Source organism: Equus przewalskii, chromosome 16 (genome assembly GCF_037783145.1).
Source record: "Equus przewalskii isolate Varuska chromosome 16, EquPr2, whole genome shotgun sequence".
NCBI lineage: Eukaryota > Metazoa > Chordata > Mammalia > Perissodactyla > Equidae > Equus > Equus przewalskii.
In genome coordinates, this window is record NC_091846.1 from 80,209,044 (window position 1) to 80,235,605 (window position 26,562).

A 26,562-nucleotide genomic window follows, 5' to 3' on the forward strand; every position below is an offset into this window, starting at 1 on the left:
TCGAAAAGACGAGTGGAGTTAAAATGCACTTCCCTGTACTAACTGTGTGCAATCAAACCCTTAAGACATTCTCAGTCATCACCCCAGAAATACAGACTATTTAACGACTGAGCGTGTGAAACAACGTTTCTTTAACTAGAGTGGGCAATGCGTAGCCAGTGTTTCAGAGGTTCCAGTTCTCAACCCAGGTTCTCGTCCTCATCATCCTGCTTCCAAATGCTCACGTTTTCGTGTTCGAAGGCTTTGATGTTTCCTGTGCTCCTAGTTGAACCAGTTAATCAGCAGATGCCCAGCGCTGACTCCTTTCCAACTACCCAGGATGCTGCCTGGTGGAACTGTACGCCTCTCTGCTTAAATTTTAAACATTTAATGAACTTATTTGTGGAGTTCGTGGCTCAGGCTGTCACCGCCCGGGTGAACTCATCGGCACACTTTGTGACATCCACTCATCAGGAGCCGTGTTGCACGTCAGCGTGCTTTCCAGGAGGACACGGGGCCCCCTGGCAGCCTCGGCCAGCGACACCAGCTAAAATGGACACCAAAGGTGACCTTGAAAGGGGAGCGCAGTCACCGGAGAGCAGCTGGCGGCCTCCAGACCGCGTGGGGGTTGGGGAGGGGCACGTCACCCCGCTGGCCATGATTTAAGGGCGGTTACAGGTATAAGAGTGTCAAGTCATCCTTCTTTTTTAGAATTAGGAGCTGACTGCTTTTCTAAGTCATGTCTCACAGTCAGGCGCTGGGCCGCCCGCCTGCCCTCCCCCGTGTGATGGATGTGTGATGGGAAATCCCAGGACGCAGCTGGCCCCGCTGCCCGCGCCGTGCAGCAGGCATGTGCTGAGTTCTCTATTCCACTCACTCTGTCCCCACACACACTAGGTAGGCACGGCTCCTGTTCCATAATCATCCCCATGTTGCAGGTGAGGAAAAGAGGCACGGGCCGTGAAGTGACTCGGTCCAGCTCACACAGCCAGGGAGGGGTCTGTCTGTCTGCGAGCCCCAGCCCCGGCACAGCACGGTGCCCAACCCCGGGCTGCTGACACAACGACACCAGCGCTAACTCCAGTGGCTTCCACCCAGACCCCAGCCTCCTGCGGAGAACTGGTGCTCCCCCTTCTCTTTCATTCTGACGTGAATGATGCCGAAACCGGTGAGGAGTCCTGCCTTGACACAGTTCCTCCAACATCACCACGCCTATCGCCAACCCTGCTTTGAGGTTGAAAACAGACTTTAAGCAGAACTGAAGATTAAAGAACACAAGTCTGCCAGCAAATATCCAATCAAACAAAGTGTGTGACTGCGTGAGGCTCCGGTCCAGTCTGTCGGGCAGAGAGCCACACACAGGCCCTGCTGGGCTGCCTGCCTCACCTGTGGGGTGGTTGTGGGTCATCCTGCCGCACTCGACGCTGACCTCGATCAGGGTCTCCAGCCGCTCAGGCCGCCAGTACCGCATGCCGATGCACATCGCCTTGGTGGCAGCTCCGAATCCTGAACCTGCAGGGGGCACGAAACACCCGAATTTAGACTTTCGCTCCAATAATTCCACCTCTGGCCATTCAGCTTTCGTGAATAATCTGATAATTTACAAAAATTTATGTAATAACGTGTTTATCATGGTGTCATTTAAATGAGTAAAAAGTAGGCAAACCATCCAAATGACTGACAAGAAAAGAGATTAAATAAATTGCCATGCATCCATGGGCTGGAATGGTATTTAGCCATCAAAAGCAGAATTTTTGGTGGCATGGGAAATGCTCATAACATGCTCCTACTTGGCAAAAGCGTAGAACTGTCCCACAGCACTCTGGCAATCATCAACACTTTCTGACAACAGCTTCGTGGAGCTATAAACGACAAGACCGCCAAACACACGTGAAGTCTGCAACTTGATGAGTTTTGACACGTGATGCACCTGTGAACCGGCACTGAAATAAAGGTGGGGAACACGCCCATCGCCCAGAAGTTCTCTCGTGCCCCCTGCCCACCAGACACCAATCTGGCGCCACAGAAGAGCTGGCACTTTGCAGAGTTTCACATAAGTGGAATCACAGAATGGACTCTTTGCCTGGCTTCTTTCACTCAGTGTGACTATTTTGAGGTTCGTCCGTGGTGCTGTGTATCGATAGTTGACTCCTTTTCTTGCTGAATAGGACTCAGTGGCATGGATGCGCCACAACCGCTTATCCATTTGCCTGTTGGTGGACATTTGGGTTGTTTCCGGTCTCGGGTTAGTACAAGTAAAGGCACCATGAACTTTCGTAACTGAATCTGTGTGGACACGCACCGTCCTTTCTCCTGGGTAAATACCCTAGAGTGGGAAGTTTGGCTCACATGGTGGATGAATGTTTAACTTTTTAAGAAACTCCCAAACTGATTTCCATAGTGGTTGTGCCATTCCATGCCCCCTGGCAGCTCCTCCACATCCTGTGGGCGGCCTCCGTCACCTCAGCCACGCTCTTAGGTATATAGCAGAATCTCTCTGCGGTTTTACTTTGCGTTTTCCTAATGACTGATGATGTTGAGCACATTTTCAAGTGCTTATTTGCCACCCATGTATCCTGTCTGGTTCTCTCATTTTTTTTATTGGGCTGCTGTTTCCTTATTGTTAAGTTTTAAGAGTTCTTTTATACATTCTGGATTCAAATCTTTTATCAGATATATGCTTTGCAAATATTTTCTCCCACTCTGTGGCTTGCCTTTTCATTCTTTTGACAGAGCTTCTGGAGAGCAGAAGGATGAATTTGGGAGTACTTGTCCTGCTCGGTTTCCCAGAAGAGTTGTGTACGATTGGTGCTATTTCCTCTGCGTGTTTGGTGGAACTCCCCATCGAGGCCAGCTGGATGTGGAGTTTTTTTTAGTAGATATTATACGATTTAGGCCATCTACTTCCTCGTGAGTGACTTCTGGTAGTTTGTGTCTTTGAAGAAATTTGTCTATTTCATCAAAGTTGTTAAATTTATTGGCATAAAATTTTTAATAATATCATCTTATTTTCCTTTAACTTCTGTAGAATCTTCAGTGATGTCGCCTACATTGGTCGTTTGTGTCTTCCTTTTTTTCCTGATCAGTCTGCCTAGAGGATTATCAGGGTGTTTTTTTTTTTTTACCTTCTTAAAGAATCAGCTTTGGGTTTTGGTGAGTTTCTCCGTTGTTTTTCTGTTTCCTGCGTCATTGATTTTTCACTCTGGTCTTCGTTACTTCCTTTCCTCTGTTTTCTTTGGGTTCAATTTGCTCCTCTTCCTCTAGTTTCTCCAGGTGAAAACTGATGTCATTGGTTTGAGACCTTGCAAGGGAAATCTCTGCCTATAATTGTGGACGTGTCTGCTCTGTGCAACTCTATCAGGTTTTGCTTCCTATGTTTTGAAGGTGTGTTATCAGGTGCATAAACATGAGGTTTGTAATGTCCCTGATGAATGGGTGCATTTGTCATGATGAAATGACCTTCTTTTCCCGGCAGGATTCTTTGCTCCCAAACCTACTTTACGTGTTGCTAAGAGAGTCACCGCAGCTTCGCTCTGGTTGGTTACACGGCGACCTCGTTCCAGCTCACCCGTGTGTCTCTGGACATCTAAAGTGCCTTCTTGTGAACTGCACACGCTTGGGGCTCGCTTCTCCACCCCACGCAAACATCTGCCTTTTACAGGGTCTCTGGACCAGTCTCGTTGGACGTGAGTGTTGACAGCGTCGGGGTTAAGTCTGTCGTCTTGCTATTTGCTTCTACTTGTCCCATCTGCTACTTGTACCCTTGTCTCTCTTCTGCCTTTTTTGGATTGAGCATTACGGAGCAGGAAGATCCAGCTACCAGTCTCAGGTGAAGGTTCCCACCACGCAGAGGCTGGAAAGACCCTCACAGCCCCCACAGGAGAAGCCCCAGACCTCGGCCCACGGCACCCTCTACAGGTCAGGGTCCCAGGGAGGACTCTGCACAGGGCATGGGTTGGAGAAAGGTTTTCTAATAACAAGGAGAAGACGCAGCTTGGTCTCCCAGGGCGAGTGGGTCCCTCCCAGGCTAAGGTGTGCAGCCTCTCCTGCTGCAGGTGGAGACCCCGTCTCTCACCCAGGGTGGAGGTGTTGGTGGTCTGGTCAGTCGCTTAGGATGCTCACACTGAAGCAGTGCAAGGAAGACCATGGCCCCAGGACAGGGAAGGCTTCTCCCAAAAAGGAAGACGAACAGGGGCCATACCTGTTCTGTAGGAGGGTGTTCCAGGCCCTGGGCACTGGTCGGCAGGCCCAGGGAAGCGCAGGTCACAGGATGGCAGCATACCCATCAAATGTTGTTAAAATAACCCAGTTTTATCTCCTTTTTGGCTTGCTAGTTGTAATTGCCTTGTTATTGAGTGGTTTCTTGGGTATAGCACACATCTTTAATCTACTGCGGTCTACCTGCCCGTCTGCTGAGACAATCAGTCTACACCCGCAGGTACAGTGCCACTCTCAGTCTACACTCAGACGGACAGGTGCACACTCAGTCTATACCCAGAGGGGCAGGGCCACCCTTAGTCTACACCCAGAGGGACAGGTGCACGCTCAGTCTACACCCAGAGGGACAGGTGCACGCTCAGTCTACACCGAGAGGGGCAGGGCCACCCTCAGTCTACACCGAGAGGGACAGGTGCATGCTCAGTCTACGCCCAGAGGGACAGGTGCACACTCGGTCTATACCCAGAGGGGCAGGGCCACCCTCAGTCTACACCCCCAGAGGCAAGTACACGTTCAGTCTATACCCAGAGGGACAGGTACACGCTCAGTCTACACTCAGAGGGACAGGTGCATACTCAGTCTACACCCAGAGGGACAGGTGCATGCTCAGTCTACACCCACAGAGGCAAGTACATGCTCAGTCTACACCCAGAGGGACAGGTGCATCCTCATTCTATGCTCAGGGGGACAGGTCCGGGGTCTCAGAAGCAGACACCCTGGAGGCAGAGACCGTGGCTCCCTGCGACACCCTGCAAGCACGTGAAATCACTGTGGACACAGACATTTGTGCAGGTGGTTTATGTTTTCCTTGATGTTGTGGGAAAAAGCACAAAGTAAAGGGAAAGCAGTGGAAAATGTTCCATCGAATAAGCCCGGGATCAGAGACAAAGTGCCGGGGAAGCTGGCGTCCTCTGAACAGACGCCCGGGCGGGCGGCTGGCTCTCCGGGCGGCACACTGCCCCACAAAGGACTCGGGCAGATCCCTCTCAGCTCACGCAAACCTGCCGCGTGTGGGTTAGTGGGATGGACGGATGGGTTAGTGTTCCGCGGTGGTTCTCCAGCCATGCAGCTTGGAGGGAGAGAAAGCGTCCCCTCACCCTTCTCGTTGAAGGGCGTGTGCCAGGCGAGGAGATAGTTGTCCGGCTTCAGCTGCGAGCAGCCGTCCATGGTTGCTGGGTCGGCCCGGTGCTCTGGAAGCTTCTCGAGGACTCCCACGTAGCACTTCACCATCTCCCGGTACAGGTCATCCAGGCACCAGTAGTCTGCGGACGGGAGGGGCAGGTCAGAGAACGGCAGGGACGGCCGCCCCGGAAACCCCGACGCAGCAGTGACCACAGACGTGACAGCGAGAACACGCCCAGTGGGGGGGAGAGGAGGAGGATTCTGGTGATCCGTTTCACACAACCCCGGCCACCTGGAGAAGTTTAACACGCAGACAAATACCCCCTTTAAATTTCATTTAGATTTCACACATTATAGTTGTCATGCTTTATTATTCTGGTTACACGTGAGAATCTAGAAAGACCCATGGTTCTCTATCTACTGCCAATGGCTCTATCCTCCTGAGGACAAACTGGACTGAAAGCTGCCTGTCCCCGGGGCTTTTAAGAACCCGCGTCTAAGGTAGGGAAGCTGACCCCCTCCCGTCTCCAGCTCCCTCCCTGTGCAGCTGAGTGGAAGCCCTGACGAGCCACTGCCTCGGCCCTGACTGCGAAGGGCCTGGAACAAGTGTGGTCTCGAGTCCCTCGCAGATTACAGGGCTCAGGGGACAGAGGAGCTGGCGCCCACCGATGGCCGCCCCCCACCCGGCCATGCACCTGGGACCATCTGCACCCAGGTGATCTCATGTGACCCTCCCACAGCAGCGTCATTGTCCTTTTCTTTCAGATGAGGCTCAGGGAGGTTCCTGACTGGCCCAAAGGGGTCTCAGCTGTGAAGCCTGAGCGTTCTGCCATCGCATCCACAGCACTGCCATTGAATCAATCCACAGCTTGGGGTGGGGGCCACCACCCTCCAAGCTGGGCTCCATGCTGCCTGGTCGCACGGAGAGCAGGGCTGGGCAGTGGCGGGCCCCAGCGCCTGGCGCGGCAGGCAGGTACGGGTACACCTGTCAGCACAGCTTTTCCAGCCTCCACAGACTCACTCTGCACTGGAGCTGCATCCTGGCCTGCAGCTACTGCCCCTCCCTGGGGCAAGTTCCCTGTCTGTCTGTCTTTGGGCTGTGGGGGGACAGGAGAGCGCTTGAAGCAGGCAGTGGAGGGCTGATGGCATGAAAACCCACCAGAGCCTTCCGCAGGCTGCCTCGAGCCAGGCCTAACCCGGAGGGCGAGGGCGCTGGCCCCGCACCAGGCAACCTCTCCCTGCTCCAGGACGATGGCCTCGGTCCTGGCAGTGGTTCCGGCAGGGGGAACCCTCGCGGCCGAGAGCTGTGACCTTTTGGGGGTAGGACTTGGTGGAAAGAGTGGCTCTAAGTCCTGGTGTCCACATCCCTGAGGCTCGGCCGCTGCTCCTACACTGGACACACTCCGCGCTGGCCCAGTTCCGGGTGTGGGGCGGAGAGGGTGTCGAAGACCCTGGGTGGGGAGGAGTGAGTCCTGCTTGTCACCGGGAGGGGGGTCCCCAGTCACCCCGCAGGAGAGGATGGACCTCTGCGGGGCCCAGACGGTCAGTGACAGTCAGGGGTTGATAGTCTGGCCCTTCCAGAGTGCCCTAAAATAATTCATTTGTTCTGAAATCACGTCTTTTTGAAGGCGACAAACTCCTTGACATCAAAATGGCAACAAAAGCCTTGTGTTGGCTCCAGTCAGAATTTAAACCAGAAACAGACTTTCTAAAGCTGCAGAGCCTCGGCCCTCGCGCCGGCTTCCTCAACCCCGTGACTCGGCCCTCAGCTCCCTTCTCCACCTCGCCTGCCAGCCCCTGAAAGACGAACCAGCTTACGAAGCCACCCGCGAGTCTCAAGGCGCATCCCAAGGCCAGGCCACTTCAGCACCAAAGCCCCAGCTTCTCAGGGCGCTGCCATCAGGGCCGGCATGGAGGAAGGGAAACGAAGAGCGACTGGAGCGGCCTCATCTGCCACACGGGGCAGGCCCCGCCCTCCCTGCAGGGTGTGGACACGCTGCCCGTCCCCAGTGGGCTAAGGTCCCCTTCCTCCTCTGCAGCAGCAGCGACACGGGCACTGTGCTCGGCCATGACGGCTGGAGCCGCTGACCTTGGTCACTTTGAGAAAGACAGACACTGGCCCCCTCGCCAGGTGCAGCCTCCCCCTAGAAATTAAGCACTTCCTTCCGCTGTCCCACTGACCCCTCATGTGACCCCAGGACGAGGGCGCTACCTTCCCACAGCAAGGCTCAGAGAGGGCGCACAGCTGGTAATGGGGGGGTGGAGACTAGGAGCCCAAGGCTCCAGAGCCCCCGAGGGTGAGCCCCCTCATCCTCGGGTGACGGACATGGGGCCACGCACATGGGAGCCTTCGGGGAGCGTGGCTGAGAGCTCCTTGCCCACCAGCTGTGCATGCTGGGTTGCCCACCTCCTGTTGGGTGCTGGACGCTAGGAGCTGGTAAGTCTGCTCTCGTCCAACACCACGCTCTTCAGAGATACGCCGGGAAGCAGGATGTCACACCAGCACCTAGCCGTCTGCACCACACTTGCTTGATGGCAGGCCACACAGCCACGTGGCTTGTCAGCCTCAGGCACTTACTAGGGAAACTTACTCGAACGTGCCAAGATGCAGCTCCACTTTGTAAAGTCTGCCTGTCTTTGGAAAACATGTTGAAGATGTCCACTGGGATCCTTGAAATACTTGCATGGCCAGTGACCTGAGGGGGTGGGGACAGTGCTCAAGAACACAGGCGCTGGAGCCAGGTTATTTGGGGTCCAGTCCCTACTTGGACACTCACTTCGCTATGTGGCAATGCGCAAGTTACTTAACCTCTCTGTGAGTTGGTTCTTTTGTCTGTAAAACTATAACAAAGTCAACCTTCAGGTGGCACGAGGCTCGGATGATGATGGATGGGGAGTCAGAAGAGTGCTTGGCACACCGTTTGTGCTGTGTGAGGTTGGCTGTCGCCATTACTGACGTGGCTCAGAGGCCCTTCTGGAGACTATGATCTGTTCTCTCAAGAAGGAAGAAGCTGTTTGAAAACTAAACTGAAATTTCAACTTAGTGAGTGGCAGAAAATGTGCTTGAGCTTCTGGAAGAGTGGCTTCAGGGTCCCCTGGTGACCCACAGCCAGAGGCTGCCGCCCGGGTGGCCACCCCCTCCCACAGCGGGGTGTGGTCCCGTAGAGGGAACTCATCTTCCTCCTTGGAAACAAAGCCCCAAATGTCCCCAATCCCCTTCGGTGCAGAAATTTCACACCGGGGAGTGACCATGTCCTATTTCTGCCAAGAGGACCTGACCGACCTGAGCTCAGAAAGCACGGCACCCACAGCACACGTGCCGTGCAGGAGACAGTCCCGGGTCACCACACAGGACAGAAGTGCCCCTGGATCCTGCCGTCCAGCAGGGCTCGAGGGGACGAGGGCAGCACGCAGAGGGCGCGTGGGTTGTGTGGGTGTGTACCTGTGCATCCGACACAAAGGACGGAAGCACAGTCCCCGAGCAGGGGCCAGCGGTGCAGCCAGAGCACAGGACACGCCGAGCTCCGCGCAGGCCCCGGGGTAGCAAGAACGCTGTGGGTCCTGTCAGCACAAAGGCCCGGGAGAGCCGGCCTGGGGACCTCGGGCTCTGGACGGGTTTGGCCTTCACAGCTGTGCAGACATGGAGCCGAGCCACCTCCCGCCGCCGGACCCTTTATCTTATCTGCGGGGCTCTGGTGCTCTCCTGAGTTATTTAGGAACCTGCCAGGGAGCGGACGGCATTCCTGCACGATGACCACAGAGCTAAACCGAGCGCTCGCAGCAGACACGGGGCGGCGGGGGGCGCGCAACCGAAGCTTCATTGACTTGTCAGCTGCCTTCGGATTTTCATTTTGTGATGACATACTAGCAATGCTCACAGGCTTTTAAAGAGCAAGTAACTTACAGGAAAGCTGTGCCACCTATTACACACCTGCTGTTTCTCCGAAATTCACATAAAAACACTTCAATCCTAGAATCAACTTGTTACTTAAAGAGTATTTCAAGAAACTTTGTTTTCCCCCCCAAATCCAACCGATTTTATCACATTTTCTTAGGACATATTTGTGTCTAAGGAACTATCCAATCTAAATCCTATTTTGATAGATGGCATTTTAACCTGAATTCATTGGAATTTAGAAGTAATCTCCAAACAACATTACTTTAATGGGTCCAAATTTCAAACTGGCTTATTATCTTATGTTCTTTTGAAATAAATTCAGAAGAAACCTTAACATCTGTAGTGAAAAGCTAGCCCCTCACCCAAAACAACTCCACAGCGAGAGATTTAATTGGTTTTCACTCCAGAGACAGACAGCTCAGCTTAGTGAACATTTTACCAACACAATGAAAAGCCAGCAAACCCATGGATAAGAAGGTAGACCAGGCCGTCACACGAAGGAACGGCAGAGGAGCAGCCCGCCTGCGCCCCATCTGCCGAGCCACGCCGGCGTGTATTAAATGGCCACTTTTAGCAGCGGCATCGGGTGACACCATGGCTGAAGGCTGCATTGTCCGTCTTCAGAGCTCGGTGCTCCTTCATGGTGAGAGCCCGGCTCACCCGGCGCCGAGGGTGCGGCCACGTCTTACCTGTGGTCAGTGCCCGGGCCGTCGCCACGTGCATGATGCTGTTGTCGCTCACCGGCCATTTCTCTGGTGAGAGCACCAGGTGGTCCAGCCCCCCGCTTTTGTGCAGCTCCCCCTGGGTCCTCGTGCCTGAAACGCTGGTCTCCCCACAGGCATTTCTGTAACCGAGAGCATCCCCGACACTCGCCAGCAGCATCGCGGCCTGAAACTTCTCCATCCTGGGAGGCGGCCCCTCTGCATGCACAGCTGCGGAGCTCTGTGGCCTCAGGGTGGCGGAGGCGGGCTTCAGGCTGCCCCGCTGACCTCTATTTTGGTCATTGTGTTGCTGTCGGGAGCTTCCTGGAATGGCCAGGCACTCCTTTTCTGACTCTGCAGGTGGCACCAAAGAGAAAATCTTTCTAGCCCCGCAGCTCACAGCACCTTCTGGAGAGCCCGCGGAGGGCGTCAGCTCCCTTCTGTGTCCTGATGGAGGAGCTGTGGCTCAGCCGGCAGGCAGAGCCCCAGATGCTCGCTCACAGAGCAGTGACGGCGAAGGAGCCACCTTCACACAGTGTTCCTGAGAGGTGCACACGCTGCTAAAGCTTTAAAGTGGAACTTACACACTAAATTCACCACGTTCCAGGCACGCCTGATGAGTTCGTGCAAATGTGTGCTGCAGTGCAACCTTCTCAGCCATCTCAGCACCCCCATCGTCCGGTCCCCTTGCCCACCTGCTCCCTGTTGCTCCCACCAGGCTCATCTGCTCTCGGTCTCTGTGGCTTTGCCTTCTCTACAGTTTCAAATAAATGGAATCACCCGCCGTGTGGCATTTTGCACCTGGCTTCTTTCACTTAGCATAATGCTGAGATTCATCCATCACATGCACAGTTTTATTTTTTTAGAAAACTTGGTTTTTGATTATAAAGTGTTTGATACAAAACTTAGAAAACGCCAAGTGTAAAGGAGAGAGAGCATCCAGCCCAGTGTGAAAGGTTACAAAGCGGCCTCTCAATCCAGCGTCCAGACTGCAGAATGGAGCATGTGGGCCAGGGCATGGGCCAAGGCTTGGGGGCACCCGGGATGGCACCATCGTTAAGCTTCGTGCATTGAAACACTCGCCATTCAAGACCAGATGGGCCTTGGGGGGTGGGGCGGAACATGTAAACCATGAATCTTTTTTTTTAAAGATTGGCACCTGAACTAACATCTGTTGCCTATCTTCTTTGGTTTGTTTTGGTTTTTTTCTTCTTCTTCCCAAAGCCCCCCCAGTACATAGTTGTATATTCTGGTTGTAGGTCCTTCTACTTGTGTAAACCACGGATCTTGATTTGAAATAAGCAGTTAGGAAAGCAGTGCCTCTGGCTGCCCCCCAGCCCTGGAGAGTGACAGGGTCCCCGGGGGCCTGGTTGCACATCAGACCAGAGGTGGGAGGATGTCTCACCTGGGCTTCTTAACACATCTGGTAAAAACCTCTCTTTCGCTAATAACAAGACACTGAGATGCATTTAAATGGACATATAGTATTGGGGCAGCACTTGTTGAAAACGAGGCTGGAGGGGCTGGCCTGTGGCCCAGTGGTTAAGTTCGTGCACTCGGCTTCGGCAGCCCGGGGTTTCGCTGGTTCGGATCCCGGGCACGGACATGGCACTGCTCATCAGGCCATGCTGAGGCAGCATCCCACATGCCACAACCAGAAGGACCCACAACTAAAAATACACAACTATGTACCAGGGGGCTTTGGGGAGAAAAAGAAAAAATAAAATCTTAAAAAAAAAAACAAAACGAGGCTGGAACATGATTCCAGCTGGCACGATTCTGGGAGGTTCTGAGACAGAGTCCTTCAAACAGCCCAGAGGGCCCTGGGTTGCTGGTATGCAGGCTCCCGACCCAACAGGACAGACGGACAGAGCCGCCCGTCATTTAGACGGCCACCGTCGGAGGCAGGACAGCATCGTTCGGCAGGAGCATCTACTGCTGAGGGCAGTTTCCTCTGCTGCCTCTGAGGCGGTGGAAACCTTTCCTGAAGATGCTGGGAGCAACTCCCCAATATTTGGCCTCTGTCAGCAAACAGCAAGAGGCGAGAGGAGTTCACTGACTTGTTCATCCAACATTTCCTGAGCCCGACCGTGTGCTGCGAGCTGTGGATATAGGAACAAACAGGAAAAATCCTACCCCTGCTCACAGAGCCAGAAGTCTGAGATGCATGTAACGCCACGCTTAAACTTGACTAAGTTAAATCTCTCGTGTATTATGTCACTAAGGCAGAAAGGCATGTGATGTCTCTCCCAGAAACTCCTGGAAGGCATCTACGAAGGCACAGGTAACATGTATTTATTAAAGCTATGGTGTTTCGTTAATTTGTGTATTTTCACTATTATTTAGAGTTTGCATTTCAGTGTATTCTAGTATATAATTCCCATCGACTCAAGGAAATTCTGTATCGGATCTGTAATTTTTCACATGGAAACAGTCCTATTTAGCTCGCTATGTGATACTTACCAGGAAACTAAATGACTGACGCTGACCGTCTGGGGCGTGGTCATTTACCTGGGGTGGCAGGCCGCGCAGGGGTGGAAGGTCCCCACAGGGCCTGGTCCACTCACCATGGAGGCGGCTCTCCTGATATCTGGTATAAGTATCTGAGCGTCCGGGAACAGAATTAAAAGGACGGCACCACGACACCAGAGAAAATAATTTATTTTAATGTTTCTGAAGTTCTCGGCACTCTCAGAGCATGCCTGACTTAAACGTGTGTAACAGAAGGAAAAGAAACCCACGAGTCTTTGAAGAGCCTTTGTCCAAATACTAATGTTTGGATACCTATCGATAAACAACTCTGCAGAGCACTTTTTCTCCATAAACTGTAAATCTTAAGAAGTGTCGCAGACCTCCATAATCTATACAGGATTACCTGGGTTCTAGAACCTTCTCGGAACAGAACACTTACACGTCAAGAATCCATGAAGCCTTGAAGGATGCTTTAAAATTGAGGTTTTTATTAGAGTCAGATTTATCATATAAAATAAGTGCTCTCTTAGAGTCACAGACTTGCAGGCGGAGACGATCTTTCTCCCTTTGCAGCCGTGGAAGCGGGGACCGGGGGAGCCGTGACTTAGTGCGTCCTGCAGCAGCCTCGCCTGCGGTCTCCAGGCCCCCAGCCCCCTTTCCAATCCTCCATGGCCTGCTGCCCTGAGAGACTGCTTCTCGAGGCACACTAGTCCACACACAGCAGGTGCACACAAACCTCACGGCGACACCGACGCTTCCTGCAGCACGGAGTGAATCTCCATCTGGGAGTCAAATCCAACGACGCATTTCAGGCACCCGTCACAGGAAATCTGAGGTGCATCTCCTCTCTCCTGTGAAGTAGCCCAGTTAGTCTGTCTCATGACCTGGGCTGCAGGCCGGGCAGCAGGCACGCTGGTGACGTGGAGGTCTCTTAAACATGAGGTAGAGTCCACACAGTGATTTTCCAAACACCACTCAGAGCTTCCTGAGAGGAGAGCAGGCGGCACGGCGGGCTGCCTCTGATGGCACAGCCTCTGCTCCCAGCTGCACCGGAGAGGCGGAGGATTCCGCTTGGGGTTTTTTGGACAGTGATGTGTATTTTAGCTCCACTGTATACGGCCACACGAGGGGCTGGAGGGGGACATTAAGGTATTCAGACATCGAAAGAAAACCACTCACTTGATTTTTAAATCTATAATTCATCACTCATAAATATTTTTCATGGAAAAAGTCTTTTTAAATGTGATAAAATACATTTTTTAAAAAAGCATACTTTATGAAACTTCTTAGGAAGTTTAAATGACATTATTAGAAGTAAAAGAGGCCTGCTGACTTGTCAACAGTTGAAAAGAAAACTCCTGGAGTCACACCCTGTGTGCCATCGCTGTGCAAACAGCAGCGGGGAATTAAAACCATGGAGTGATTCTCAGATGACCGTCTGTAGGAAACTAAAGCAAAAATAAATCTGGCAAATCTAGATATTTGATAATTCAAAAAATATATAGCTTGAATTCCTGGCATCAACTTTAAAAAACCTTAGAACCCACGACAAGATCTTCTTCAGCGCACATTTTAACAGACCTGACTTGTATAAAAATACAACCGCCTCCACTGTTTTCAAGTGTAATTAGGGTAACTCGGCGGGGCATGGTGACTGCTCTGTCCACTTCAAACCACGGCCAACAGCGCGCTCTGCTGTCCCGCAAACAGCTCCAGGCTACTTTTCCATAAATATAAAAACCATGCAGAAATCTCCTAAAGTGACAGCTACGTGGCCCATCCCCAGACGCTCCGAGGCAGCCGTCCTCTGAGGGACTCCAGGCACCTTCCTTCGCAGAGTGAGGAGGTCGTCCCACTCAGGACCCTTCAAGGACGACTCCCGACATCAGCGACACACGAGCACAGCAACTGACCAAATGTCTCCTCGCCGGATGCCCTGCGCTTCATAATCTTAGTCCACCTGAATGTTTGCCACCTGTGACTACTGGCCGTGCATACTCCACGAAATCATCTATGAGAACAGGCCACGCCCCTAAAGGAAAGCAAAAAGATTCAAAAAAGTCAACACTTTAGAGCATGATTTTATATCCAAGCATTGTTTTCACAATCCAACATTTGCATTTCAAGAACTCAAATGAGCCTGTGTTTCACTTAACAAGTGGGCTGAAGCTGCCGTGTCTTCTGCTCTGGCCAGACCAGGGCCAGCGGATACTGCTGTGCTCCTGTAGACGCGGCCCTCTCCAAGGATGCTGCACAGGGCAGGCCGCCTGCGTGTCCTCACGGCAGCCCCACACCGCAGCAGCCCCACACCGCAGCTGTCAGGAACCGCAGGGGACCCTTTGCCCTCTCAGGCTGAACCCTGCAGCTGCTTTCCTCAAAGCTCGGCGTTCTGGCCAGTAGGAGTGCTATCTTCTTCCTGAGCCAAGCCCCCACCCAGGCCGGCCCACCTCCCCACTCCAAGGGGCCCCTAAACGCCCAGGATACTCAGACACCATCATTGGCCAGCCAGACACTCGCTACTTTATGCTGCTGGCACCTTTTCATGTAGATGTGCCTTGTCTCACCCACTGTGGCTAGAGCTCCTGAAAGCTGGGCTATTCGCCTAACTCTGTGTGAGGGATGTGAGAGTGCTGAGGACACAGTACCACCAGGATGGTGAGTGCTGTCACTGAGTGCCTCCTCTGTGCAAGGGGTGTGAGGGTGCTGAGGACACAGCCCCACCAGGGCAGTAAGTGCTGTCATTGAGCACCTGCTCTGTGTGAGGGTGCTGAGGACACAGTACCACCAGGGCAGTGAGTGCTGTCACTGAGTGCCTGCTCTATGTGAGCCAGTGAGAGTGCTGAGAACACAACCCCACCAGGGCTGTGAGTGCCGCCAGAGGAGCCTTCACTTCCTAGAACAGAGAGAGGAGGAGGAGCACGTCCCTGTCCCAGAGGGGTCACCTCCTAGCTGGGCACCAAGGAGGCAGAGGGGCAGGTGCGCAGGTTGTCCGTTCCTTCCCTGTGCAGCAGGGTGCCCAGCGAGGCCGGCATTCACACGTTCCTGACTGAGTGTCTCGAAATACCTGGGGGTGGGGACGACTGCATGGGATTATGTTCATGTAAGTAAATATGAGCTGGAATCTCCAAATAAGCTTAAATAGCACGATGGTAACACGGCCCTGAGTCATCCCCAGATCAGGAACTTGCCGCAGTGGCTTCCAGACACCTGTCTACGCCATGGCTCTGCCCCAGGGCCTCTGCACGTCCAGTTCTGGAAGCTTCACTGGAGAGGACGTCTTCTTCTTGTAAACTAAACACGAAGCCCTGTTGTCCTTTTGTGTGATTCACAGGACAGAGTGAAGTGGATACTATCATCATCACCACCCCATGTCTCTGATGGGGCAGCACCAGGGGTCAGCTGGGGCCCGTCATCCGGCCACCTGGTCCCTCCTTGCTGTCCCGCATCCCAGGGCCCGTCACCCCACCGCCTGGCCCAACTCGCTGTCCTGCGCCCTGGGGCAGGAGAAGTCCGTGCACACATTTCGGCGGTCACCTGGAGCACAGCAGCCTCTCGTACCTTCTTCATCGTAGTTGGACATGTCATCCGCAATCATATTTCCAAAATCTAGCAGAAGGTTCCAAGTGTCCCTTGGGATCGATCTTTTGTGATGTTCCTAACACAGGAGAGAAAAACCCACCACATTTACCACAGATGTAACTCTCAGGCGTTCTGGGGCCTGGTCACCTCAGTGCATAATTTGATGAGGAATAAGCACCATAACAAAATTGTTAACAGTTAAAAATAATGGTGCTCGGTTGTAGAATTTATGATTTACACATCATTTTTCTCAGCCTGTAGCTCATCTTTTCATCTTCTTAAGAGAGTCATTTGCAGGATAGAGATCTTAATTTTGAAATTTCATTTATCATTTAAAAAAAATTATGGAAAGACATTCCATGTACATGGATTGGAAGAATAAACATAGTTAAAATGTCCATTCTACCTAAAGCAATCTACAGATTCAACGCTATCCCAATCAGAATCCCAATGATATTCTTTACAGAATTAGAACAAAGAATCCTAAAATTCATATGGGGCAACAAAAGACCCCAAATTGCTAAAGCAATCCTGAGAAAAAAGAACAAAACAGGAGGCATCACAATCCCTGACTTCAAAACATACTACAAAGCTACGGTAATCAAAACAGCATGGTACTGGTACAAAAACAGGTGCACAGATCAATGGAACAGAATTGAAAGCCCAGAAATAGATCCACACATCTATGGACAGCTTATCTTCGACAAAGGAGCTGAGGGCCTACAATGGAGAAAAGAAAGTCTTTTCAACAAATGGTGCTGGGAAAACTGGACAGCCACATGTAAAAGAATGAAAATTGACCATTCTTTTCCACCATTCACCAAAATAAACTCAAAATGGATCAAAGACCTAAAGGTGAGACCTGAAACCATAAGGCTTCTGGAAGCAAACGTAGGCAGTACACTCTTTGACATCAGTATTAAAAGGAACTTTTCGGACACCATGTCTTCTCAGAGAAGGGAAACAATAGAAAGAATAAACAAATGGGACTTCATCAGACTAAAGAGCTTCTTCAAGGCAAATGAAAACAGGATTGAAACAAAAAAACAACCCACTAACTTGGAAAAAATATTTGTAAGTCATATATCTGACAAAGGCTTAATATCCATAATATATAAAGAACTCTCACAACTCAACAACAAAAAATCAAACAACCAGATCAAAAGATGGGCTGGAGACATGAACAGACATTTCTCCAAAGAAGATATATGGATGGCCAACAGGCACATGAAAGGATGCTCATCATCGCTGATCATCAGGGAAATGAAAATCAAAACTACACTAAGATATCACCTTACACCCATTAGAATGACAAAAATATCTAAAACTAATAGTAACAAATGTTGGAGAGATTGTGGAGAAAAAGGAACCCTCATACACTGCTGGTGGGAATGCAAACTGGTGCAGCCACTATGGAAAACAGTATGGAGATTCCTCAAAAAATTAAAAATAGAACTACCATACGATCCAGCCATCCCACTATTGGGTATTTATCCAAAAAGCTTGAAGTCAGCAATCCCAAAAGTCCTGTGCACCCCAGTGTTTATTGCAGCATTATTTACAATAGCCAAGACATGGAAGCAACCTAAGTGCCCATCAACAGACGAATGGATAAGGAAGATGTGGTACATATATACAACGGAATACTACTCAGCTGCAAAACAGAACAAAATCATTCCATTTGCAACAACATGGATGGACCTTGAGGGAATTATGTTAAGTGAAATAAGCCAGTTAGAGAAGGATAATCTGTGTATGACTCCACTCATATGAGGAATTTAAAAATGTGGACAAAGAGAACAGATTAGTGGCTACCAGGGGAAAGGTGGGGTGGGGGGTGGGCACCAAGGGTGAAGTGGTGCACCTACAACACGAATGACAAACATTAATGTACTACTGAAATCACACAAGATTGTAACCTATCATTAACTCAATAAAAAAAATTATGGACTGTGCTTTTGGTGTTAAGTCTAAGAACTCTTGGCTTTACGTATCAAAAACTTTGTCCTATGCTTCTTTTCTTTTTATACTATACTTTTATACTTTATACTTTTAAACTATAAAACTTTTATAGTTTAACATTTTACATTTATGTTTGTGATCCATTTTAAATTAATTTTTGTACAAAGTGTGAGACTTAAATGTTCATTTTTCTTGGATATGGCTGTTCACTTGCTTCAACATCATAAGTTGAAAATTTCTTTCCTCCATTGAACTTCTTTGGCACTTTTATTAAAAAAATCAATTGGATATGTTTGTGTCTGCTTATGGGCTCTCTATTCTTTTCCATTGATCTCTGTGCCTATCCCTGTACCAGTAACACACAATCTTGATTACTGTAGCTATAATTTGACATCAGGTAGACTGATTTCTCCCACTTTCTTCTTTTTTCAAGATTGTTTTAGCTATTCTAGTATCTTTGCCTTTTCACATAAATTTTAGAATAATCTTGCCAATATCTATAAAAAATCCTGCATGGATTTTAACAGGAACTATGTAAAATGTGTATATAAAATTGGGGAGAATTGATTTATTTACTGCTTTGAGTATTACAATTTTCAAACAAGCAAATAAATAATAGTGCTTGGGACAAGCGTGGGGGGCTACACAATGCCAATGAGCAAATATAGAAAGTAAATATTTAAAAAAATAAAACCAAAGATCTAACATACAGAGATAATAACTCCTGTTTCAGTCAAACAGGAGGACAGTGTGAATCCCCACTAGACCCCAACAGCTCAGAAACACTGAGGAAAACAGGTAAGCTGCATTTCGAGACATTTATTTTTCTATATACCAGGTAGATCTTGGGGTGGGATGGGACAATTTTGTAAAAATTTCTTTGTTATTCAGTATTTCAGATTTACCAAAAACCTGGAGAGTAACACAGAGCTGAAGAAGGAAAGCCGAAACCCCCAGCCCTTGTCTCCACACCTCCTGACGGTCTCATCTCCCTGCCTCCAGCACTCCCACGTCCGTCCCTGCACACCCAGCACGGCCCTGTCTCCCCTCCTGACGGCCTCTGTCACTCTCACGCCCGTCCCTGCACACCCAGCACGGCCCTGTCTCCCCTCCTGACGGCCTCTGTCACTCTCACGCCCGTCCCTGCACACCCAGCACGGCCCTGTCTCCCCTCCTGACAGCCTCCGTCACTCTCCCGCCCGTCCCTGCACACCCAGCACGGCCCTGTCTCCCTCCCCTCCTGATGGCCTCCGTCACTCTCACGTCTGTCCCTGCACACCCAGCACGGCCCTGTCTCCCTCCCCTCCTGACGGCCTCCGTCACTCTCACGTCTGTCCCTGCACACCCAGCACGGCCCTGTCTCCCTCCCCTCCTGACGGCCTCCGTCACTCTCACGTCTGTCCCTGCACACCCAGCACGGCCCTGTCTCCCCTCCTGACGGCCTCCGTCACTCTCACGCCCGTCCCTGCACACCCAGCACGGCCCTGTCTCCCCTCCTGACGGTCTCCGCCACTCTCACGCCCGTCTCTGCACACACAGCACATGCGCACAGATTCATCAACGACTTAAAAGCTTGTCTCATGCCTCACAACATTTATCTAACCGCTACTACATCATACATCATCCTCTGCAACTTGTGTCTTCCCCGCACACTGTGTTAAACGGATCCCGAGCGAGGTGTGTAACGAGACTCGGGCACCTCACTGCTCCGCGCTCTGCATTCCTGTCCTGCCCTCTACTGCCGGGCGCCTGGTGTCCCCATGTGCTGCTCTCACAGTGAGGTGGGAGCGCCCCTGCTCCTCTTGTGCACGTGTGTGGAGGTTGTCTTGGGAGCGTCTGCCACGAAATCTTTGAGTGCTGGAGCCGAGCCCCTACGACCTGCTGGAGTGAATCCAGGCCTCCCCACCTGCTCCCAGGAGGGCCTGAGACCCTGCTCTCTGCAAAGGGCCTGTGCCGCGTGACGACCGGCCCATGCGCCATGGACGGGACCCCGGGGCTCTAGGCACAGCCGCCAGCGCAGGGCTGTCCAGCTGGAGTCAGGCTGTACCCCGTGCACTTCAAACAGCCCACAGCTGCCCCTGCTTCCCACAATTCACGCCAGGAAGACCCGTCTGGCTAGCAAGGCCAGGCACGACCAGAACGCCTGCCTCCAGCACAGAGGACTCGCTCCCCAGGGCCTGCTGAGCGCTCCTTTCCTCCTGAGCACCGTGAAGTACGTTTTCAGATGGCATGACTACGAGCACACACAGCGGCGGGCTTCCACTGACAATGGGACGCCGCCCAGACTTGGAACCCTATCAGCCGACAGACGTGTGGTACGGATACTTTCTCAGAGGAAGTGCAGAAGTAGTTTGGGTTCCTCAGAAAAGGTGATAAACGGGTGGCTGCCAAGGTCTGCAGCAGATATCTGAAACCCCGCCCAGAAGGAGCCATGCGTGGCTGCCTCGAGCCACCGTGGGCCAGCCCCAGGCAGCCCGCCTGAAGCTCGGTGGCTGTGCGTTCTGCTGGCGGCAAAGCCGCGCAGCAACCTGGGGGCTCCCTGGATCTCTGGGTGGGCCTTCCATCTACCACCACACCACGTCTACCACTTTGGCTAGACATATGTACAGCCACGCCACCTGAAGAGCCCCCACCCCTGCCTTCACGCTGTGCACACGGCAAGAAGCAGGACACTTACCAACAGAAAGGTGTTCCACAGATCTAAAAATTTAAACCTTCCAGATAATACTAAATTCCAATATGCAATAGCCATTTCTAAATCTGGCAAAAAAAGAGAAAGAACAGTTAATAAATCCCAATTTCTTTTTCCATGCACAAAAGATGACCACTTATCTTAGCACATTGATATACACTTGCTTAATAAAACTCAGCAGTCTTACCCAAGCGTCATAAGAGGCCTAATCCTTACGGAACTGTTCCGAAGTTGTATGTAATCTAATTTTATAACTCTTGGAAAATGCCTTTTAAAAAAGTTGTCTATTACTTTATTTGAACATGTAAATAATTATCACCTAATTAATCAGCTTTGAAGACTTATTTTCATACACATCCAGCTTCCCTTAAACCTGAACCAACTTAGATACTATTAATGTATATCACTTGTTTCTTAGAAATAGGCCAATGTGCTTTCTAAGGGCCGAACTACAAGCTAAACAACTTGTTTAGAAAGGAAGGGGTACAGTGCTTTTCAAACGGACCTGTCTCGCCATTAAAACAGAATCGGATTCAGAAGCCAACCACAGAAGCTTTTTAAGGACTTGAATTTCTCCAAGCGGAGTCAAGAGAAACGAACACATTCAGGGAAGATCACTTTCACTGATGCAGGATCTTGACAAATCGAGACTGGCTCTTAACCCATGTCTGTCCGCATTCTCCCCGACCGCCAGGCAGCAGCCCCCCACACTCAGTGCAGACCCCCGCTGCAGGGCTCCCTCTGAAACTGTGTTTTAATGGAATAGGAACGTGAGTTTAGGCTGCATTAGAATATTATCCCGATGCATGATTTTGGAATACTGATTTCTTCTCTGCCCACGAAGTTTAACATCTAGTTCTTTCTATACGCTTGATGAGCAAGCACCTAAAGGGGCTGAGGAGCTTACTTCTCACAACTGACCACCTCAAATCACGGTGAATGGTGCTCTCCACTTTTAGACGATAAAAGAACAGTTACAACAATATCTAACTACACGTTTATGTATACATGTCAGATAAACTAACGCGAAAAGCAGATGAATAAATACTTAAGGTGACAGATTCTTTTAAATGAAAAATACCAAGAAAACACTTTTCAGAAGAGTTTCACCTACATCTTGTTTGGTCCCACTTGGACAGAATTTATGAAAGTCGGAGCTCTCACCTGAGATTTCCGGGGTGGATCACTGTTAAAATTGGATAAGCAAAAGAGACACCTGTGTAACAACCAACTCTAAATAAAATGCCTGCGCCCCCTGTGTGTTTAAGGTCCGTTACAGACTTCCCATCTTAAACACCCTGCAGTCTTCATCAGAAAGAGACAAATGGTCAGAAAGTTTCAAGGAACTGAGAGGCCGGAAGGGCTGGCGGAACCTTACCTATGGGGCCCGCCGTGTAATGCTAAGGTGGTTAGTCTTGTCCTGCTAACATTAACTGAAATCTATACTCAACTCATCGTAATGATGCAAAGTCTCACACTGACAAATGGAGGTAAACCTGGGGAGGAAAGAAAAATACAGTTTTATATTGGATAGTTAATCTGGTAACTTCTGGGCTAGTTTCGTCCTAGAAACCTTTCTTAGAGAGTTCCTGATCTGTGGGTCTGCAAACAACACGACTGAAAGCGAATGTATGCACTTTCAACGTTTAGTGTCACCCATGTAAAAATGTTGAATGTTGTCCTGATGGACTTAGCCATTTGCAAAATAACAACAACACAACTCAAAACGACAGAACTGGAGAACTGAGAGCAAGGACAGCAGGTGCTCTGGCGGCTACGCAAAGAAGCTTTACAGCAGCTGTTTTCTGCCCAATAACCTCTGAAAAGTCTTATCTCCTGAGTAAGAAAATGTTTAGAAGAAGGTATAACTATTTAAAATTTATGTTTGTGATGCTTCATTTAGAATTAGATAATGAAGATGCCCCTTCTGTCAAAAAAGGATCTTCAGGCAGATGAAAATTAGCTAATTATCATGAAACTTTACTTCCTCAAAAATCAAGATTTCTCAAAGCCAACTGATTCCAGACTCCCGCCAGTATGAAACTATGCTAAGCTTCTTGCATTAAAACAAAGAGTCAAATAACTTTAATTATCTTCTTTATTAGGATGACTACCAGTTAAGTACAAGCTACAGAATAATCTGACATAAAACAACACAGCACACAGTCACACACACACAGACACACAAACCTGAAGGAAATGAAGGACAGGTCTCTTGTTCTGACCCTTTTCCACGGCTGCCTATGCTCTTTCTAGAACTACAGGAACACCTCTATCAACCTCTTTAATTTATGTTTAATCCTTCAGAAGACAGAGCATGTAACACACTTTGGAAATTGTAAATTCAATTGTTCTACTTTTGGTTTGTCGTCATAAAATCATTCATCCTTCTTTCTTTTAAAAGCGTTCAAAAAGCCATCTAAAATAGAGTGTGAAGTACTTGAAATGCTCAATCTAATCGCTTCCCTGAAGAGGCTAATATTTTCTTCAGTACAATTTCAGAGTCTCTCAATCTCATGAAGCAAAGAACCAAAATCAATAACTGTTCTACTACTCTAGTGAATGATTTTGATAAACATCTTACTTAATTATCTATAGACATAAAATAGATTATTTTTTCTCAGTAAAGGAATTACAGGATAAACTGTAAACTTTACCTTTTCTGCTGCCTGATTCTAAGGCAAATCCATTTAAAATAGAGGCTAAACACATTAAGCTCTCAATTGCAAAAATGGTTCAAAACATTCCTTATCCTCATACTGAATTTCTTTGAAATATTCATGGAGAAAGAAAATGAATGTTTAAACTGGGTAATCAATTACACTCTAATTTACACCCTTTTGGAAGTTACTATGGAATTAAAAATATGTGTTGAAAAAATTAAAAATAGAAATACCATATGACCCAGCCATCCCACTGCTGGGTATCTATCCAAAGAACTTGAAACCAGCAATTCCAAAAGTCCCATGCACCCCTATGTTCAGCGCAGCACTATTCACAATAGCCAAGACGTGGAAGCAACCTAAATGCCCATCGACTCATGACTGGATAAAGAAGAGGCGGTATATATATACAATGGACTACTACTCAGCCATAAAAAACAATAAAATAGTCCCATTCACAACAACATGGATGGATCTTGAGGGTATTATGTTAAGTGAAATAAGCCAGATAGAGAAGGACAATCTCTGTATGACTCCACTCATATGGGGAATTTAAACATGTGGACAAAGAGAACTGACTAGTGGCTCCCAGGGGAAGGGGGGGGCACAAAGGGGGAAGTGGTGCACCTACAACAGGACTGACAGACAATAATGTACAGCTGAAATTCCACAAGGCTGTAAACTATCATTATCTCAATAAAAATTTTTAAAAAACTGTGTTGAATGTGACAAACAGAAGTGATGCTGGAGGATTTCCAGGGCGGAGCCTTCAGACATACTCGGCTCCCGTCTCCCCTGCTTGGAGCACCGCGGCCTCTGCAGCAGCACCCTTCCGGCCTGAGGCCACCACGCTGCAAGAAGCCATGGGAGCCAAGAGAAGGAGCACAAAGGCATCAGCCCCTCGCGCAAGTCCCTCCTGGCGTTTCAACCTAGACCAGCCGCCAGCTGAAACATCCTGAATGTCTGAGCTGACACCCTTGGAACAGAAGAGCTGAGCCCCGCCCACACCCCGACCCATGGGATCCGAGCTATAAAAAGCGATCCTTTGGCCCGGCTGATGGGGCAGCGGTTAAGTGTGCACGTTCTGCTTCAGCGCCCCAGGGTTCGCCGGTTCAGATCCCAGGTGCGGACGTGGCACCACTTGGCAAGCCATGCTGTGGCAGGCATCCCACATATAAAGTAGAGGAAGATGGGCACAGATGTTAGCTCAGGGCCAGCCTTCCTCAGCAAAAAGAGGAGGACTGGCAGCAGTTAGCTCAGTGCAAATCTTCCTGAAAAAAGTTAAAAAAAAATGATCCTTGTTTAAAGCCACTAAGTTTTGAGGTACTTTGTTATGTAGCAATTACTAACCTGAATAGGGGTCTGGGTTGCCACCTGAGAATCTGCAATTCTGGCCCCCAGATGTGCTGATGTGCGGGTCTGCAGACCCTGCTGTGCAAGGAACTAAGGTAAAGTGTAACTTTGAGAAAATTTCCTCAATACTTTTCCATTTCTGGCAGGTTAACTTGGCATTACAAGATAAAAGTTCTTAAAACAACACCTACACATAAAGTTAAATGAAATGCTAACCCTTCTCAAACATTCGCATTTCAACATTAAGGAATCCCATAGATTACAAAATATCAATAAAATCAAGTAATTATTTCCAGCAGAAACTTAATTGTCCTAAGTTATACTAACAATATTAAAGTTACAGAATGAAACAGAAAGAAATAATATCGTACTACCATTTACTAATATTTCAAGGTGCCCTTTCCTGGTAACCATTTAATAACAACAAAGAATAACTGTCATTATTTTAAAATTTGGATCAGACTAATTATCACTTTGAAAAATGAAGCTAAATAAGGCTCTAAGAATTAAACTGGGGGCCGGCTCCGTGGCCCAGTGGTTAAGTTTGCGCGCTCCGCTGCGGCGGCCCAGGGTTCAGATCCTGGGCGCGGACACGGCACCACTCGTCAGGCTACGTTGAGGCGGCCCCACATCCCACAACTAGAAGGACATGCAACTAAGATATACAACTGTGTACAGGCGGGGTTTGGGGAGATAAAGCAGATAAAAAAAAAAGATTGGCAACAGTTGTTAGCCCAGGTGCCAATCCTTAAAAAAAAAAAGGAAGATTGGCAACAGTTGTTAGCCCAGGTGCCAATCTTTAAAAAAAGAAAAAAGAATTAAACTGCTCCAAAGTAAAGCATTACCTAAATCTTGCTGTTGAAGTATAATAATTATACTCAGACCTGAATTAGCCAAATTTTAGAAAGGCATGGAAAGTGATATTTCTGTTTGGGTGACTATTACTTAGGGGAAACCAGGAAATGGAGAGAAGTCAAAAAAGAAAAGGCAGCATAAGAAGAAATAATATTCACGGCAGAGAGAACCACTTGCCAGGAACGTGGTGCCCGTCCTTGCTAAGCGGGCAAGTCTTCCTGAGACACCCCAAGAATGCTGAGTGAGCCCAACTCAAAGCTTCTTCAGTACCGTGATGCTGGTGCCTATCTGTTAGTTTCTAGAAGAGACCGGTAACGTTTTCTCGAGAACACTGATGATAGTTACGGGTAATCAAGGTCCAAACTAAAGGAGGCTTTAATTTAATTGCACACAATGAGCTTCCAACGGCCTGTCCTGGCAGACAGCGAGGCAGCCAAGCCCTCCCGGGTCACATCAAAAGGATGCACCAACCCAAAGGGACCCCCCGGCTACAGACAGGACAACCTGAACTTCAACAAGGGGCAGAAATGCACCGATTGAAACCCTCATATGCATTTAGATCCGTGAGTTCACAACGATACAATAAAAATAAACACCAGCAAGTCCTTTTCAAAGGATGCTAGGGAAACAACTCATTATCATGACCACTGTTAGGAAAGGGCAAAGAATCCAGCATTTATCCTGCCCTCCCTAAATGAACTGTGCCCCTGGGAAGCGAGACACTAGAAGACGGGAAGCATTTCCTTACAGGATTATCCAAACAACAAACAGAAAGGAAGCGACAGGACCAGAAGGCCACCCTCGATGGTCCATGAAGCCAGGCTGTGAGCTGCGGCAGTGCCAGCGTCCCGGCCAGAGGTGAGGTCTGACCCAAGACAGCAAAGGCACCTGCAGAATTCCCGAAAGATGGAACGCGAGTGCATGCAAGCCCCAGACTCGGCTGCCAGCCGTCTGACCCCCGAGTAACAGCCTGCTGTGGTCCTTCACGTCCATGTGGACAGTTACACAGCCACTCTGTCCGTCAGCACGATCACGCCTCCGACTTATACTTTATGGGTGTCTGAGCTA

The 26,562-nt window shown here is 49.5% G+C and overlaps 2 protein-coding genes across 22 annotated transcripts in view; both read right to left on the bottom strand.

Moving 5' to 3' along the window:
• The window catches only part of ADPRHL1 (ADP-ribosylhydrolase like 1), a 68,685-nt gene that overhangs the window by 21,978 nt on the left and 20,145 nt on the right, over positions 1–26,562 (bottom strand). The window contains exons 1-3 of one of the 3 annotated variants that reach the window (XM_008518143.2): positions 9,907–10,246; positions 5,295–5,459; positions 1,366–1,491 (exon numbers count right to left, since the gene is read on the bottom strand). In XM_008518143.2, coding sequence (XP_008516365.2) covers positions 1,366–1,491; positions 5,295–5,459; positions 9,907–10,120 — 505 coding nt within the window. In that variant the 5' untranslated portion in view covers positions 10,121–10,246. Of the gene's footprint in view, positions 1–1,365; positions 1,492–5,294; positions 5,460–7,910; positions 8,014–9,906; positions 10,247–26,562 lie in introns of those variants that run through there. The other 2 variants (XM_008518142.2, XM_070579387.1) reach the window with 2 other exon arrangements.
• The window catches only part of DCUN1D2 (defective in cullin neddylation 1 domain containing 2), a 34,156-nt gene continuing 20,157 nt past the window's right edge, over positions 12,564–26,562 (bottom strand). For 11 of the 19 annotated variants that reach the window (XM_070579404.1, XM_070579394.1, XM_070579405.1 and 8 more), the window contains 3 exons: positions 20,609–20,691; positions 15,949–16,045; positions 12,564–14,422 (listed from right to left, as the gene is read on the bottom strand). In XM_070579404.1, the coding sequence (XP_070435505.1) occupies positions 14,334–14,422; positions 15,949–16,045; positions 20,609–20,691 (269 nt within the window). In that variant the 3' untranslated portion in view covers positions 12,564–14,333. Of the gene's footprint in view, positions 14,423–15,924; positions 16,046–20,608; positions 20,692–26,562 lie in introns of all 19 variants that reach the window. The other 8 variants (XM_070579395.1, XM_070579401.1, XM_070579402.1 and 5 more) reach the window with 1 other exon arrangement.